The sequence below is a fragment of the Furipterus horrens genome, unplaced genomic scaffold (assembly GCF_987537825.1).
Source record: "Furipterus horrens unplaced genomic scaffold, mFurHor1.1.pri manual_scaffold_10, whole genome shotgun sequence".
Taxonomy (NCBI): domain Eukaryota; kingdom Metazoa; phylum Chordata; class Mammalia; order Chiroptera; family Furipteridae; genus Furipterus; species Furipterus horrens.
This window is the reverse complement of record NW_028327180.1, coordinates 47346161-47364272: the sequence shown is the minus strand read 5'-3', so window position 1 is coordinate 47364272 and position 18112 is coordinate 47346161. Positions and strand designations below refer to the sequence as shown.

Below are 18112 nucleotides of genomic sequence, written 5' to 3'. Positions count from 1 at the left end.
AGAAGCAAAAGGAGGGCCCTTTGAGACAGGTTCAGGGGTTAGTCTGGGACGAGTTGCTGCTGCCCATTGCTCCCCCAGTTGCAAGTCTTGTGGGAACCCTTAGAGATCAGGAGAAAGCATATAAAAGACACACACCTGAGGAAGGAAGGGGTACATGGGCATATTCAAGGGAGAGCAGCACTGGCATTCTTTGTCTTAAGGGTTTTTATCTGTTTTCTAAAGGAGGGAGTTTTAGGGGAGGTCTCAGGGGAGGATCTCAACAGAATATTCAACTGCTTTGCTGTTGTTTTTTGATATGCTGATGCATCAAAATGAGCAGATAGGGGATTTTGGGATCATTCTCTGGTCAGCTTCACTGCTTTGTTTATCTCGCAATTGTCTGGCTCTAATTGGATTTTTGGTTATTTATTCCCCTGACTTCATCCATTCTGGGGTCTGGCTGGCACTAATGGCACCAAATGGGTCTGTTATCTATCTCCTTGACGAGGATGAAGCTACTCACTCTCTGGGTGGGGAGAAAAAATATAAAAACACTTTGCTCCTAAGTGTCCTTGATTAGGGAAGACAAGATCTTACAGTTTATTAGCTGGCTATTAATTGTTCAGCATTGTTTAACTATCTGCCTCAGTTTCCCTCATTCCATGCACCAAGGTATTTTCCTAGCTTCTTACTAACCTGCCTCAATACAACAGCCATCACCTATTTCTCAGGATCCCATGGGTTGCCCGGGCGCTCAGTCCCTCTGCTGGTCTCATTGGACTCAGTCACTCTGCAACATTCTTCGGGTGGCTAGGCTAGAGAATGACATGTGTGGCTGGTGGTGCTGGCTGTTGGCTGGGCATCTAGTTCTCCCTGTGGCCTCTCATCCAACAGACTAGAAAAGGAGTCTGGCTCACAGGCCAAATCTAGTTCATCATCACCAGCTCAGGATGGTTTTTACATTTCTTAATGGTTGAAAAAAGTCAAAAGACTAATATTTTATGACACATGAAAATTCTATGAAGTTCTAATTTTAGGATCCATAAAGTGTCTTATCAGGACCTAGACACATATAATTCATTTACATATTGCCAAGACAATGGACAGTGTCCTTTGCACAACAGTGGAGAATTTAAAGTAGCAATAGAGACCGTATGCCTCACCAAGCCAAAAATATTTACTACCCGGTCCTTTACAAAAAAGGCTTGTCAACCTCTGGGCTACACTGGCTTCCTTGTGTTACTGAACTCAAGGCGTTCATGGTTTGGGAGTGCTGTATTCAAGAATGAGACACAGTTGCTGCAAGGTACCAGTAGTTTAATTTACTTGCAGCAAGTAAAGAAGACAGGGGATTCAAATCCAAAGCTCTGTTTCCCTCAAGGGATCTTAGCCATTGTTTATATTCACTATTTGGTTAATTACACACTGTTTTTTTTGTTTTGTTTTTTTTTTCTTTGCAGTTGGCTCCATTTATCTGGTTGGGTTCCTGTCAAGTTCATCCTGTTTCCAGCTGGTCTACAAAATACTGTGCTACATTTTAACATTTAGCAAGAATAACATTTAGTGCCCTGGCTGAGTAGCTCAGTTGGTTAGTGTCATCCAGGCACACCAAGGTCATGGGCTCCATCCTTGATCAGGACACATATCTCCCCCTCTCTTTTTTCCTCCCTTACCTTCTCTCTAAAAGTAAAAAGAATCAACCAATAAGCACTGACCCATGTGACTCAGTTAGGTGTGGTCCTGCAAAGCAAAGGTCCCCATTCAATTCCCAGTCAGGGCACAGGCCTGGGATGCGGGGGTTTGGTCCTCTGACAAGGTACCTACAAGAGGCAAGTGATCATTTTTTCTCTCCCTCTTTCTACCTCCCTTCCTTTTTAAAAATAAATAAATGCAATTAAAAAAATATATATATATACACATATATAAAGCACCCTGACCGGTGTGGCTCAGTGGGTTAGGTATCATCCCAGAAAGCAAAAGGCCCTGGCTGGTGTGACTCAGTGGATTGAGCACTGGCCTGCAAACCAAAGGGTAACTGGTTCAATGCCCAGTCAGGGCACATGCCTGGGTTGCAGCCCCGGTCCCCAGTTGAAGGAGTGCAAGAGGCAACCACACACTGATGTTTCTCTACCTCTCTTTCTCCCTCCTTTCTCCTCTCTCTAAAAATAATCTTTAAAAAAAAGGAATTCATTTTTATTTTCATTAACTTCTCACTGGAATTTAGCATGTCCTCTCATGTCCTGTCAAAGTAGGCATAGGCCAGTCCTGTGACTCTTTCACCCATGAAAATCTAGGGTAATTCATATCACATCCTGGTCATGGCAGAGAACCGGTGACCCTTTGGTTCGCAGGTCAGCACTCAATCCACTCAGCCACACCAGCCAGGAGAAGCATGTATTTTTACATTATATAATAAAAAGGTTTTGTTCCCATATGTTGGTCTGATGGGATTCCTTTGCAATCCTATGCATTTTTAAAAAACGTATTTGCAGCTGTCCCTTGAGATGGGGCCCACAGGAATCTGCATTGCTGAGCTGGGAGGCTCTGCAGAATCAGGTCAGAATCGGGTTGTGGTTTAGGCAGATTAGTGAGGTTCTAATCTGACCTCCCAAAGATTCCTAATCCTGGGACAGCAAGCAGCCTGTCAGCAAGCCCAGGGCCACACAAGGTCTCTCCACCTTTTCCCCAGCTGCCATGGCCTCCCTATTCTCTGGTCGAGTCCTGATCCGAAACAACAGTGATCAGGATGAGCTGGATACAGAGGCAGAGCTCAGCCGCAGACTGGACAACCGACTAGTGCTGCTGTTCTTTGGTGCTGGATCATGCGCCCAGTGCCAGGCCTTTGCACCTGTCCTCAAGGACTTCTTCATTCGGCTCACAGATGAGTTCTATGTGCTGCGGGCAGCCCAGGTGGCCCTGGTGTATGTGTCTCAGGACACCACGGAGGAGCAGCAGGACCTGTTTCTCAGGGATATGCCCAAGAAGTGGCTCTTCCTGCCCTTTGAGGATGACCTGAGGAGGTGAGGTGGGAGGTGAGGTCAGGGAGGGCTTCCTGGAGGAGGGGATGTTTTTGCTGAGAGTGAAGTATGTTTATTGATACATCTGGTCCATCTGGGGTTAAGCAGACTGTATACCAGGCCATATACTGAGAACTGAAGGGAACATAGTGGGGGATGCACATGCCTGTGTCCATACAGCTCCCAGGGAGCTTATAACCTAGTGTGGGGACAGATGTGAAATAAAGACTCAAATATATAATAGCAAACTGCAGTAGTGTTCTGAAGGCCAAAGGAGGATGCCATGCTGAGATTTGGGAGTCAGAGGTTGCTCATCAGAGGAAATGGCTTTGAAGAAAGATCTCTAAGAATGGGGGATGGGAGGATGAAGCGTAAGGAAAGGGTTTCTAGGCAGGAGGCACAGCACAGAAAAAAGGTTCAAAGGAGAACCAATTTAGGGAATTGTAAGTAATTCCAGGTGTGAGAAGTCAGCAGGCACCACATGGAGCAGTGCCCCAAATGCCACCTTAACAAGTGTGGATGTGATTCTCAGCATAGCTGGCAGCCATAGAGGGCGCTGGAGCTGAGAGAGAGGTGGTTGGAATCAAGCTTTACAAATGAGCAGCCAAAAAAACGATGTTTTAGTTTGTGGTTATTTTAGAACTTTCCCCTTTTCCGCAGTAAGCCTTTCACTCTTTTCAAACCCCAACTTTTTATTACCCAAAACTTCAAAGATACCAAAAAGTTGGAAGAAGCACACAAGGAAACTCACAGCCATTGTTAACATTTTGTCCTATTTGCTTTATCTACATGTGTGTGGAGTTTGTCCTGAACCATTTGAAAGTGAGTTGCAGACTTTGTGACATTTTTCTGATTTCATTTCTTGTTACATGAGTTGGAAGTTGCTGGTCATGGAGACCTTTGTTCTCCACCCAAGATCATCAAAGTCTGGAGACTGGCTCACTCCCACTGCCCTCTGTAGCTAAGGGAGTTATTTCCCTGGAACTGGCAACATTGCCCTCCCCAGGACAGAAATGCCAGCTGCCAGGGCATCATCCTCTCAACAAAACAGTCAGCAGCTGGTGTCCGGAGAAAGTGATCCAGTTCCGACTTTCCACCCTCATCTCCCCACAGGACTGCCAGATAAAATATAGGCTGTCCAGTAAAATACAAATTTCATGCAAACTATGAATACAGTAGTCCCTCTCTGTATCGCGGTTCACTTATCGCAGCCTCACTGTATCGTGGGATTTTTAAAAATATTATATTTAATTATTTATCGTGGATTTTTCGCTATATCACAGGATTTTGCAGTACTGTATATGTATGTTGTTAAAGTTACGTAGGTTTAAGAGTGTAGAATATGTTTAAGAACATAAGTAGTGTTTATAAAAGTGTGGAAAAGGTTAGTAAGGAAGTGGGAAAGGTTAATAAGGGACTGGTAACGGTTTGTAAGTGTGTGGGAAGTGTTTATAAAGCCTTAAAATATATATAAATACTAAAATAAATGAAAGGTTCCTACTTCGCGAATTTTCACCTATCGCGGAGGGGTCTAGAACATAAGACCCATGATAAGTGAGGGAATACTGTAATTTTTCAGTATACGTTTGCTCCACACATGGCATGGGACATATTTATACTAAAATGTATTTGTTTATATGAGATTCAAATATACTGGATGTCCTCAATTTTTATTTGCTAAGCTTGGTAAGCTACTCCTGTGGGATTTTGCAAGTATCATGTGTTCTCTGTGTGACGGCCTGGAAAAGGGCCACTCAGAAATCAAGTGGGTGAAAATTAAAAACTGTGGGTGATGGGCCCAGTCTGGCAGCTTCCTTTACTCCATGATGACTGTGAGGGATTCTGGCCTAGATACGGGATTTGGTCCTGGGTCCCCTAGGACTGTGGATGGTTTCTCACTGACCCCTTCCTCATACTGAGAAGAAAATTTAAACTCTTGGTCGTGTCCCTGGGGGGGCCCGCGAGATCAAGTCAGCACACCTATCTCTCTCCCACCCCAGACCCTTTGCATGGGCTGTGCCCTCTGCCTGAGACACCTACCCCCAGTTCTCCCCTTCCTCCCGCAGATCTCAGCTCAAATGTCACCTCCTTGGAGAGGCCCTCCCTAATCACCAGCCCCTTGCCCAGATTTCTTTATGGCAGTTATCAGTATTCATTCATTCATCCTATACACTTCCCGAACATCTACTATGTGTCCCACACTTTCAGGTTCTGGGGACACTAGTGAATGAAACAGAAATAGGTGTCCTGGTGAAGCTACATTCTACTGTGGCTTAAATTGGAGAAATAAACGGTGCAACCTGTTGGATGCTGAGAGGCACTGGACAGCAGGGGGAAAGGGAGGTGTTGCTATTGAGGCTGGTTCTCAATGGGTAGAGGTCTGGGGAGAGGGCACTAGGTAGAGGGCACCGACCTGCGTAAGGCCCTGAGATGGGAGTGATCTGGGGTGTTCATGGAAGCACAGCGCAGAGGCCACTGTGGCCCGATCTGCCCTGGTCCCCAGGCTTCCCCACCGCCCAGCCTGCGCAGTGCACAAAGGCGGCGTTCAGTAAGTACTAAGTAAAGGGACGTGGGGCTCTCCTGCACGGGGTCACTGACCTGCCTGCCCGGCAGGGACCTCGGACACCAGTTCTCCGTGGAGCGGCTGCCAGCTGTCGTGGTACTCAAGCCGAGCGGGGACGTGCTCACCCGCGACGCGGCCGACGAGATCAGGCACCTGGGACCCGCCTGCTTCGCCAACTGGCAGGAGGCCGCTGAGGTGCTGGACCGAAGCTTCCTGCAGCCCGAGGACCTGGAAGACCCCGCGCCCCGCAGCCTCACGGAGCCGCTGCGCCGTCGCAAGTACCGGTTGGAACGGGCGGCGCGCCGCGCACTCGGCGGGGCTGGAGGGGGCGACCCGGGTGGGGAGGGCGAAGCGGAGGGCGCGGCCGGGGGGCTGTTCTGACCCTCCGGTGGCAGAGGACAGATGACGGGGAGCGGGTCTATGGTATGCCCTTACCACAACTCCGTGGTCGGCGGGGTCAGGGGCTATTCTGAGTCCCCTAAGAGGAGGGCTGGTGGGCGCAGCGGAATCAAGAGATGAGCCCCACAGGGGTCTAAGGGGAAAGCGGGGCGAGGTGACGGAACTTTCCGAGTTCCGGCCAGAGCAGAGGGGTGGGGGGAGGGGGAGCTATTCTGAGAACCCCACCCCCGTCCGGTGCGGGGAAACACCGAACGGTGGGGGCGTGGGAAGGATCTTTCTGAAGCCCAACTCCTGAAAGGGACGAGGTTTTGATGAAATTCTGAGAAGCAGGGCCGGAACTGGAGAAATCTGTTCTGAGACGCTGCCCCAACCCCAACCCCGGCAGGTGAAGGGTGGGACCTAGTGTGGGGTGGATCTGTGAGATACCCTCACCCAATAGGGGTCCGGACCCAAGCCTTCTCTGGCCCTCCAGAGGTGCTTGTCTGTGCCTTCTGGCCAGGGTCTCCAGAAATATTAAGACCTGGGAGAGGAGGAATTGCTACAGAACGAACGAAAGGGGTTTTTTTCACATGGCGCCTTGGTGTTAAACTCAACAATTAGTGTTGAGGAAAACAGGTCTTTATTTACAATACTGTATTCCAACCTGGGGAAGGCAGTGAGCACTTCAGCTCAGAGCCCTGTTCTCCCACCGGACCCAGCACTTCCCTTGCTCCACAAAAGGCTATAAGCCAAAACCAAGCCCAATAGTTCCCTATCCGTTATCTGTCAGCTCTCTCCTTCAGGATCTGGGGTACCATGTCATCAGCCTCCATGTAACAGTCCAATAAAACATGTGCTGTGTTGCACTGGATCACGCATGGTTCTTTCTCTGCCCTTTCAAAGCAGGCATGGTTCTCCCTTGCCTTTTAAAACCTCATGGTTCTCTCCCTGCAAATGGCTGCCGCCTTATATTTAAACCCCTGACTGCGTCCTGTCACTCAGGGGGCAGGGTGACTAATTGCGGCCACTCGTAGAATTTTACGCAGGCCCCATAAGCTTTTCGTCACCATTCTATGGTCAAAGCTCCGCCCATCTCCTTGGGGACCCTACTCTGTGAATGGTTACTGGTTCCAAATGGGAAAATGCAAATAAAATCGAATAATTGTGCTAAGACCATTCAGCCCATCTTACATTAAATGAGTTTTTCATATATTTCATATACAAGATTACAACAATCCTTTATAGTTTATACTGGATGTGTTTCAAAACTTCAAGCCTTGGATGCTGAGGTCACGGACCGCCATCCAAGACCAGGCATTTCCGTACCCCTGGTGAATCCCTTATATTCCTGGCAACAGCAAAATAGAGAAATCAAAAGTCAAAACTCCGACCAATGAATGCATAAAGAAGTGGGTCAACAAATCGATGCTTCTCTCTCTTCCTCTCTTTAAAATCAATAAATTAACAAATAAAAACAAAAACTCGAGTCTGGAACCACTTCCCGGCTGTGTAACTGGAGGGCAGTCATCTACCCGCTCTAAGCCTCCTTTCTTTCTTTGTGAAATGACTCTTAAGGCCAGGTGCTATCTGGCAGGTCAGCCAAGAAACTGGAACTGGAGCTATCTCCCCGCCAGGAACCTCTTCCTTTTGCCTCCGGCGCCCCCTAAAGGTAGGATGGTGAGGCATGGTCTAGGGATGGGAGCCAAACAGGTCAGTGAATATAAACCCCTCCCCCTACACCCAATCTCCGGAAAAGATGAGGCCAAACTCCTCCAGGTCTGGGAATCCTGGGGACTAACGAGCGCCTCATTTTATGCTCACCCCTAATCCCCAATCTCCAAGTGATGACATTAAGGATCAGGTTGGTAATACCACCTGTGTCAGGTTCCAGCCAGTTTTTCTTTGTGGACCTTAGTAAGCCCACCTGTGCATTAGACCCTGCATGATAATGACTCTTAAACTCAGTAATACCTAATACTAGGCTGCAGACTCACCTGCAGCTTTTGGAAGAGAAAGTTTTAAAACTTCCTTCCAGGGCAATCCACAGGACACACAACCCATCAATATCTTTATTATTATTTCCACTGCCCGCAGTGGCCAGCCTTCCCCACCTGGGCAGTGAGGCACAGGGGCTGTGTGATGTGGGCAAGTGGCTGACCCTCTCTAGTCACATCCTTCCCAATAAACAGGAGTCATGACTCCCCTCTCCCTATCCCTACCTATCCTGGCTGTAGTGAGGAAGGCACAGCTGGCACCTGGCCAGGGCAGATGAAATCACTCTCAGAGTGTCACCCATGGAGTACCTCCACTTGCAGTGTTAACTTTCCAAATTGAAGCCAGACATGCCAACTAGAAAGTCACCCACACACAAAGGAAGGACCAGGTCTTTTTATCTGTGAACACCCCCAGTCACCAACAAATAATGGTGAAATCTAAGACAGCGCAGTAATGACCTTTGGCTGTTGTATGGACTTGTCCCTTTATTTGTCTGTTTTAGCTTGTGTTTCTACTTCCCCATCAGGCCATGAGCCCCAGAAAGGCAAGCTGGGCCTGCCTTAGTTACCACTGGTCTCCAGAGTCTAGGAACCAGTACAGGGTGGGCTCCTCCTCAATGTTTGTTAAATAAATAATGTAACTATCTTACATCTGTGAAGCTCCAACACCAGGAAGAGAGCTGGGGCTTTGTTCCAAATGAGTCACTGAGCCCCAGCCACCCCTTCCCTTTGGTAATAGAGAAAGAGGCTGGGTGTGTTGGGCCAAAGCCTGGTAAATGAATGAATGAATGAATGAATGAACTGATTTTGTTACAAATGAGGAAGCCCAGGGAAGTTAGGAGACTTGCCCAAAGTTACACAGCAAAGGAGGAGGCCACATGGAGCGGTAGGGTCGCTCCTTAGATTCCCCCAAGGTCATTTTATCCATAAGACATTGGGCTGAGGGCTCAGGACCATTAAACTCTTCCAAGAAGATCCCAAAAATCATAAAAGAGACCTGGAAATTCAAAACTATTGTGTCTCTAAATTTGTATAGAGCAATGTCTCAGAGCCATGCTACTGGGTTCGAATAGCACCCTGCCTGTCTTAAGCTGTGTGACCTAGAGAGTCAGTGCACCTCTCTGGGCCTCAGCTTCCTCATCAAAGCCCAGGTGATGACTATGCTGTCTTTCAGACCTGAATACATTAAGGCAGGGCCCTGCCTGCAGAAGGCCAGGTTGACTCATTCACTCTATTCTGGATCTATCAGGTACGTGTTACCTGTGACGCCATGTTTATATTTGGTATCTCACACTTTGCAAGAATTACAGAGCAGGAATACCAGGCCATTCATTTATTCATGGGTGCAGCAAGCATTTAATTGAGGGTCTGCAGTGTGCTGGGTGCAATCAGAGACACTAAGGGAACACATCAGCAGACACTTGGGCAGACATCCTGCTCTCCTGGTGCACTCCATCAACAGGGGCCTGGGACATAGGGGAACTGCACGATGTGAAGTTCTTGGGGAAACAAGACAAACAACCGGATTCAAAAATAAGCAAAGGACGTGAACAGATCTCTCTCCGAAAAAGATACACAAATGGCCAACAAGCCCATGAAAAGATGCTCACTGTCAGAAGCCACTGGGGAAATGTAAGTCAAAACTGCAGTGAGATACCAGCTCACATCATAGGATGACCAATAAAAAAAACAAAATAACAAGTGTTGGCAGGAAAGTGAAGGAAACTGGAACCCTCGTGCACTGCTGGTAAGAATGTAAAGTCGCGCAGCCACTGTGGAAAACAGTCTGCCATTTCCTCAGTAAGTTAAATATAGAATGACCATATGACCTAGCCATTCCACTCCTGGTATATACCAAAAATAAATGAAAACAGGGACTCAAATCACTGTTCACACATGTTCATAGCAGCACTAGTCACAATTGCCAAAAGGTGATAACAACCCAAATGTCCTTCAGAGAATGAATGGATAAACACAACATGGTTCATCCATACAATGAAATATTGCTCAGCCATAAAAGAGAATGAAGCACTGACACAGGCTACAACCTGGATGAACCTCAAAAAACTCTGCGGAGTGAAGGAACCCAGACAGAAAAGGCCACACTGGGTGTGATTCCATTTATATGAAATGTCCCAGAACAGGCAAATGCATAGAGACAGAAACCAGATTAGTGATTGCCAGGGGATGGGGAGTGACTGCTAATGGGGACGGGGTTCTCCTTTTGGGGTGATGAGAATATTCTGGAACAAGACAGAGGTAATGGTTGCACAACATTGTGACTGCACCAAATGCCACTGAATTCTTTACTATAAAATGGGGAATTTTATGTCATGTAAATGTCACCTCCATTTTTAAAATTGAAGGAAAAAAAATGTAACAACAAAAAAAGTGCCGTGGTTAGAATTAAGACTAGCAGTGACGGACTGGGGTGCCCGTTAGAGGCGGGGGTCCAGGGGGGCCTTGCCCAGGAGATGACCCTTTTGCAAAGCCTTGAAAGGTGAGTGAAAGGGAAATCACAAAACAATTGCAAGATCCGCAGGTAGAGACCAAGTGTCAAAGTGAATTATTTAAAAATTTGCTCAAGTTTCCCTAAAAACAACAACAATAAAACAGGTGCTAGGCCAGAGGGGTGTGTGTGTGTGGGGGGGTACTTTATTAGTTTAGGGACCTGAAGGGATCCCTGGATGGAGCCACCTCGCCTTGGCCCCACCCCTTGCCGGCCCCGCCCCACCGGCACCAGAGGCCGGGAGGGGGCGCCCGCAGGGTCCTCGGAGGGAGGAGAAAAGACCGTCTGAAGTTTTCCGCGAGCTTCCTCGTCCCCACTGAGACCAGTGCACCGAGGGCCCCTGAAGCCCCTCCAACTTTCAGACACTTCTGCGACCCCGCCCTCTTAGGGACCCCCGCCACGCCCAATTCCACTGCCCTGGAAAATCTCTGACTCCTCGACGGCCCCCAGGCCCGCAGGACTCCACCATGGCCCGCTCTTACGGCGGCCGGGTGCTGGTCGCGATGATCCTGCTGGGCGTCGCGGCGGCTGTCTTGGCGACGCTGGGCGCGCAACTGCTGTTCCAACTGCAGGCAGGCCGCGCAGAGCTGCGGGGGTCGCGCGCTGACGGTCTGGGTCCGGAGCTGGGCGAGGGCCCGGGGCTGCCAGAGGACGCGGCCGGGGCGCTGCTGCCTCTGGCCGGGGCGCTCGCCGCGCTCGCCCTGGTGCTGGGCCTCACCTGCCTGCTGCTCGCCGCGCTCTGCGGCCACCTGGGCGCCGAGCTGGCCAGGGGGCCCGGCCCCGGCAGGTAGGAGGACTGGCCTCTCCGCCGGCCCAGGGCTGGGCGAACCCAGGCGAGCCTCTGCCCCTCCCTGGGCCTCAGGTTGGGGGAGAGCTTCCCTCCCTTACCCCATCCCTTTATCATCTCTCCCTGCCTCCCTCTTTTTTCCCATCCCTGCCTCTCTTCCTCCTTTCTATATTAGTTGAAAATTTACAACAGGTGCAAATACTGCTGCGACCCCCTAAACACCCACTTTACATATGTGACAACTGAGGCTCAGAGGGCCCGGGGTCAGCTAGCTTTAGTGTTGAAAGCACTTTTCATTTAGGGAACATTAAGCTCTAAGTGCAGGGAGACCAGGGAGGACGCAGGGAGGAGGAGGCCGCGTCTGTCGTATGGATGGGAGATGAAGAATGATGGCAGCTTTCAGAGAGTGCCCGCTGCAGAACCATGCAGCACGCTGCCAGTCTCAAAGCTAGGTCCTCAGTGTCAGCTCTTGGAAATCTGTTTCTGTCATCGTTGGTAGCAAGTTTACTTCAGTTTCTTCATCTCCCAAATAAACTTATAGTCTGTAAAGTAATGCAAGTTGGGTGTCTAGCAAGTGTCCGTAAATAATAGCTGCTTTGTGATGGTTCAGTGTTTGAATGGACTGATGTATATGGATGGGTATTGGGGACGGGAATGGATGATGGACGGATGTGAGGTGAATGAGGGATGGATGAATGGACAGATGGATGGATCGACGGATGGAGAATGGGAGATGGACAGTGGATGGATAGATGGGTTAGGGTTAGGGTTGTTGGGTGATGGATGGATGGATGATCAATGCATGGATTAATGGGTGGATGAATTCATAAGGCTTGGTTAAATAGATGGATAGCCAGATGGTTGAATAATCGATGGGGTTAGATAGATGGTAAGTGGTGGTGAACATTTACCTGGAAGGATGAATCGATCCTCACACAGATCTTCTTTCCCCAAAGCTGGACCATTCCCTCCCACCCTGGCCTTCCCCAACCAGCTCCACCTCCTGAGCCCTTTTTTCCTGCCCCCCTCCCTCCCAGGTCTGACTGTTTTTTCTACGACTGCCGCCTCCTCAGACATATAGCCCTTGGCCTCTTCTGCTGTGGGGTCTCCGTCTACTTAGCAGGTGCGTACTGGGGGATAGGACATGGGGTGTAGGGCTTTGGGTCGGGGTGGCCAGGGGTAATGGTCCAATAACTGGGGTCTACTTCAGAGCCACCCTGCCTGTGTTTGACTCTTGGCTCTGATTCTTTCTCACTCTGGGGCCTTGGGGAAATTCCTTCTGTGCCTCAGTTTCCTCATCAGTACAATTGGATGATAACAATTCAGTGCTTCATAGAATTGCTAAGGTGATTTTGAGTTAATTCCCGTAAAGCCTGTAGACAGCATCCGGCTCTAGTGAAGGAGGGGAGATTTATAAATGGTACTTCTCTTCAAACACTTCTGATTCATCAGTTTTCTACGTTTGAACAAAATTTTCTATGTCCTTGGTGGTTTCAGGAGATAGCGTTTCAGAGGTTGGCTTTAGGAAAAAAATTGTTTTAGTTACAAATAATCAGAACTTCCAGCTCAAGAATGACTTAAGGAGGGGGGGAAGCACACTTTATAAATCAGAAATGCAATTTTAAATCCCCAACCATGAAGCCCAGTAAAAATAGTTAGCTGGGTGTCAGAGGACACATCGCCCTCTCTTTGCTTCCCTGACTTGTAATAACTTTTCTTAGATTAATGTTCTATTACTCACACCTGCTGGTAAAGGCATCAAATCATCAAGTTTCTTTAAAGAGACTCCCGATATCTTATATTTTGTTGTAATCTTGAAAAATATAGTGATGGTCTGCAGGCCCCATGCTATGTCATACACAGATCCCTGGCAGCCTGATAACCTGTTTTACTGAGGGAAAATATTCAGCTGAATGAAAAACAGGGCTTTGCTATCACTGTTTATTTTTTGTTTTTTGTTTTCTTGGTCCCACAATAAAGAAATAGAAGTTTAGAAGATATATTTAAAATATGTATTTATGAGATGTGAACTTAGGGCTCATTGTGGGGATTTGTATACAAAGTGCAGGGAACTCTGCATAATTTCTGTTGTTCGACTTAATAAAATGTTCCAGATGTGGGCTTTTTAAAAAAGAGAGTGAATGAGGTGACTCATGCATCTGAAAAGATCAGGGTTTGTTGGCCTCAGGTGGTACTGAATCCAGGCACTCAAATGAGGCCATCGGAAATGCCTCTTGCTTCACCTCTTCATCTGCTGTCCTCTGAAAAAGATGCCTGTATCCCTAAGTGCTTTTGACAAAATGCCTACAGCTTCCAGTCTCTTCATGAGCCAACAAAAATGTTGGAGGCTTAGAGAATACAGTGTCCTCATTCTAAAATTCGAGAAAATTCACAAAGGGGGAGAAAAAAGACAACTATGTCAGTTTCATTAAGTATTAAATTAAGAATTCACTCAGCTCCCATTTAGATTCTTTCTGAGGTTAGGTGAGCTCACTTGGCAACAGTTCCCCAGCATGTCCAGCCAATTCTCCATTTGTCGCTAACCAGATCCAAAAGAAGACTTATAAAGACCTTTTCAAAAATGTTTAGCGTGGTGTCCCCTTTCTGTCTCTTGAGCACGACTAGGCCTTTCCCCCTCTCCTTCCCCAGGCACATTCTCTCTTCCTTTCTTTTTCCTAAGTTCCAAGGGCCCCCCCCCCTTTTTTTTTTTTGCCTCTGTAACTCATTTCCTGAGCCCACACAGCCCAGCTGCCTCACCTTTTCTACCTCTGTGACTTTCTAAATAAACTTTCTCTTATAATTTGAAAAAAAAAAAAAAAGTTTAGAGCAAAAAAAAATTCTTGGCCTCTTTACTATGTCATACATGATGCCATGTCGCATCTTCAAAAGCAAAAGTGCAGAGCCAGAGAAGTCATGAAAACACCCCACAGAGTGCCAAGAAGTCCTCTATCAGCCCTGGGCTTCTCTCTTACAAGTTCCCCAGGGTCTGCAGTAAGAAATTCCTGGGTCCTCCTACCCCAAGCAAAAGTTTTAGGGCTGACTCTAACGGGCTGAGCTTGGGTCATGTGAAAGCCCTACAACCAATCACTACAACTAGAGAAGCAATATTCTGATTTGGCCAAACCCAGGACCATACCCCTCACTGATGCCACAGGGGTGGGTCAGAACTCCTAGGCCAGCTGCCAGGGTGGACTGGCAGTTCTCAATGGGGGCTGATTCTACACCCCAGGGGATGTAGACATTCCCTGGGGTGTAGACATTTTGGTTGTCACATCAGGGTGGGAGGAGGGTACTATTAGTATCTAGTAGGTAGACACTGGTAAATGTCTTACAATGCATAGGATAATCCCCACAGTAAGAATGGTGCCACCCTGGCTGGTGTGGTTCAGTGGATTGAGCGCTGGCCTGTGAACCAAAAGGTTGCCAGTTTGGTTCCCAGTCAGAGCACATGGGTTGCAGGCCAGGTCCCCAATTGGGGGCGCGTGAGAGGCAACTACACATTGATGTTTCTCTCCCTCTCTTTCTCTCTCCCTTCCCCTCTCTCTAAAAATAAATAAATAAAATCTTTAAAAAAAAATTAAAAAAGGAATGGGCCAACTGGATGCTGGACAGGGTGACAGAGAGCTAGTACAGGTCCTCAAGGTCAGGTCACCCACCATCTTGTTCAGATCAGCAAACAGAAGCCAGAGAAGAGCTGAGATTCACTCAAGGCCAATTACAGGGACTCAGGAGATGTGAGGTCTGGGTTGTTTTAATTGTGGTAAAGTACCCACAACAAAATTGACCCTCTTATAATAAAATTGACATCATGATGGTATGAGTTGTGAGGATCAGATGAGCTGATCCATGTACGTACCCAGTTAGTCAGTTTTGAGTAACTGCCCTGCTCTTTGGAAAGCTCTCCTAGGTCTTGGAGAGCAAATGTTTGTTGACCAAATGAATGAGAAACATTTCCTTCCCCAGCACTGGCCATCTACGCCCTGCTGCTCTTCGAGATCGAGACAGGAGCAGCAGCTGCCTCCATCCTCGGCTTGGGTGCCCTGGCCTTGGTGGCTGTGCTGACCCACACTCTGCTCCGGGCTGCCCGGGCCACCCGCCGTGGCCTTCATGAGCTGTCCCCACCACACTTTGAAGATGACCCTGTCCGCTCCGCTGAAGTCTCCAAGGCCAGCCCCGGGGCTCAGCCCCAGCAGGGTACCCACCACCAAACCCCCTACTCATTCTGCCCAGAACCTGGGGAACCCCCCAGACCCTCAGTCACTGCCTCGTCACCTGCAGCTGTGGGCGGGGGCCGGGAGAGCAGTCTGCCTGTATCCCGCATGCACCGGACATTGTTGGCTAGTGGAGGACACTGGGAAGGGGTTACCCATGAGATGCGCAGCATGCTGGGCCACAAGCCGGGGGGTTCGGGGAAAGACTCTACACTGGTATGAGCTCAGGGATCAGGGATAGAGAGCTGGTGTCAGGCAGCAGAAAGAGCACTCTGTAGAGATATGTCCAGGATCAGCCACAGTAGCAGTACAATTTGATTTCTCTTTGAGTTCACAGTATCCCTGGCTTTTGTCCTAAAGGTTGCCTCATGGCACAATATGACTGCCAGGCTCCAGCCTTCACGTTCTCACTCAGAGAGAAAGGCAGAGGCCACGGCTGGTTCAGCATCTTTTGGAAGTCTTTCTGGGAGGCCTTGGGTCCTTTCTGCTTATACCTCACTGACCAGAACAGTCACATGGCCACATCTTGCTACAGGGGAGACTGGGAAATGTAACTGGGCAGACAAATGAGGTTCTGTGATAGGGAGGGTGGGGCTTAGGCAGTAGCTCTCTAAATATCCTCATCCATTTTACAGATGAGGAAACCGAGGCCCAGACAGGGGCAGTGACTCACCAGGGGTCCCCCGGCCAGTACTGAGCATCAGAGCCAGGATTCGAACCTGGGTCCTGTAACCCCCATGCTGCTGACAGTGCAAGTCTCTGCGACTTCTTCCGGTCTGTGAGCCTTTGAAACCTTTGTGTGCAGGGCTCAGAGCAGCCCAGGTCCACAGCACCCTAAAGGACTACACCCAGACTCTTGGCTGTGGGTCTGTGGCTGAGGGCTTCACCACTCTGTGTCTCAGTTTCCTTGTCTGTGATATGGGGGCAGAATCAGTCCCTCTGCCTAGGGCTCCCATGAGACTCCGTTCAAGCCTTTCTGGGGGGCCTGTGCACAGCAGGTCGTCAATGTGTGTCAGTCTGTGATGCTGTCAGTCGGTGCACCTGGTAACTGGAAAAGATGGGTTGATGGCTGGTTTCTGGGGCTCATGGAACTGACAGGGGGTGGATTACCTGGAACCCTAGGAGTCACCAGAGGCCCTGGCCCCACTCCCGTCCTGCAGGACCGGCAAGTAAACTCTGACCCTCACTATCTCCATGTCACTTGAGCCACACCTGGATGTGCTTTGTGGTCAAGCCCAGGCTTGGGGTTAGGGGTGGGGTGACAAGAGTGAGGGCGGGGAGGGTAGGAGTGGGAGACGTGGGGGGTTGCCCCTTATAGACCCATCTGCAAACCATTTCCCACAAATCTTCATGCATTTAATTTTCACTGGGGGTGGGGATGACCTGACCCCCCATCCCTTCCCCAAATGTATAGATGTCCCCAGAATTTTTCCAGGCCTGTCCCTTCCTGAGCCACATGGGGGCTCTAAGGCCCAAGGAGCAGAGGAGGCACAGCCACAGCAAAGGAAGCGTCCTTGGGACCCTTCCCAATGGGTGCAGAAGTGATAGCACCCAGCAGGGAGGGCTAGTCCCCAAGGCTGACCCCAGGTAGAGATCAAACTGATCGCAGACCGTGGTGCCCCACCAGCCTTTGCCATCACATCCCTGGGTCCCCAGGAAGCTGCACAGACTTCCTCCTCGCCAGAGGAGTGGGGTCAAGTGGGCATCCCACATGGCACCTGACACATGGGTGCCCTGTGAGTATGGGCTCTTACCAAACATGATGACTATCAACAAGGAGGATGAATAAGAATAAAAGTTACATCTTTTTACGTGCCTGGTATTTCAGGCATGGGCCAGGTACTTTCCTGCCCTCAGTTAACCTTCAGGACAACTCCACTCACAGATGGGGAAACTGAGGCCCAAGAAGTGAGGCCACGTAGCAGCAATGACCGGAACCCCATTACATAGGGATACAGGACAGAGCAGATGCCTGAGGGATGAATACTGGAGACTCCAGTTTCTGAGAACACCTCGGAATGGGCAGGCCTTGGGACGCAGGACGGAGGAGAGAGGGAAGAGGGAAGAGGAAAGGAAGGACCAGGCTGGCTGCCAGTACAGGGGGCCTCATCTCCTGGACTGGGCAGAACTAGAAGCTGGACCCCTCAGCCTCACCCCCAGGGCCAGGACTAGGGTGGGAGTACAAAATTTAAGGAGGCTTAAAAGAATTGAAAACAGGTGTTCAAACAAACAAATCCTTGTGTGTGCACGTTCACCGCAGTGCTGGTCACAGTCACTCAAGTGTCCCATGATCTGAATGGATGAACGAAATGCAGTCCGTCCACACAATGGAGATTACTCAGCCATAAAAAGGACTGAAGCTACAATATGGATGAACCTTGGAAACATCACACTGAGTGAAAGAAGCCAGACACCAAAGGTCATGTAGTGTGTGATTCTATAAGAAATGTCCAGAACAGGCAAATCCACAGACAGAAAGCAGATTAGTGGTTGCCGAGGGCTGGGGAAGGGAATGAAGGAGTAACTGCCAATGGGGTCTCTTTTTGGGGTGATGAAATCTTCTAGAAATATGGAGGTTAAGTCACTGCTCAGGGTTACCAGTCAGTGAGCAGTGGAGCTGCGACTGTCTCTAGAAACGTCCCTCTTGGTACCCCAGTTCCTGTAATTCCTGGCT

General features: G+C 49.1%; 2 protein-coding genes across 2 annotated transcripts; both read left to right on the top strand.

Moving 5' to 3' along the window:
• Positions 1-2673: 2673 nt before the first annotated feature.
• NXNL1 (nucleoredoxin like 1) lies at positions 2674-5940 on the top strand. Its single transcript, XM_090289792.1, has 2 exons — positions 2674-2999; positions 5610-5940. Exons 1-2 carry the CDS (start codon positions 2674-2676, stop codon positions 5938-5940), a joined length of 657 nt encoding a protein of 218 aa, XP_090145918.1.
• A 4785-nt stretch (positions 5941-10725) lies between these two features.
• Positions 10726-15701, top strand: TMEM221 (transmembrane protein 221). Its single transcript, XM_090288907.1, has 3 exons — positions 10726-11227; positions 12265-12350; positions 15191-15701. Exons 1-3 carry the CDS (start codon positions 10908-10910, stop codon positions 15658-15660), a joined length of 876 nt encoding a protein of 291 aa, XP_090145033.1. The 5' UTR covers positions 10726-10907; the 3' UTR covers positions 15661-15701.
• Positions 15702-18112: the final 2411 nt, after the last annotated feature.

Coding starts and splice junctions, on each gene's coding strand:
- NXNL1 (XM_090289792.1), top strand. CDS start 2,674: ATGGCCTCCCTATTCTCTGGTCGAGTCCTGATCCGAAACAACAGTGAT. Junction 3,000..5,609: donor TTTGAGGATGACCTGAGGAG/GTGAGGTGGGAG, acceptor CCTGCCCGGCAG/GGACCTCGGACACCAGTTCT.
- TMEM221 (XM_090288907.1), top strand. CDS start 10,908: ATGGCCCGCTCTTACGGCGGCCGGGTGCTGGTCGCGATGATCCTGCTG. Junction 11,228..12,264: donor AGGGGGCCCGGCCCCGGCAG/GTAGGAGGACTG, acceptor CCTCCCTCCCAG/GTCTGACTGTTTTTTCTACG. Junction 12,351..15,190: donor GGTCTCCGTCTACTTAGCAG/GTGCGTACTGGG, acceptor TTCCTTCCCCAG/CACTGGCCATCTACGCCCTG.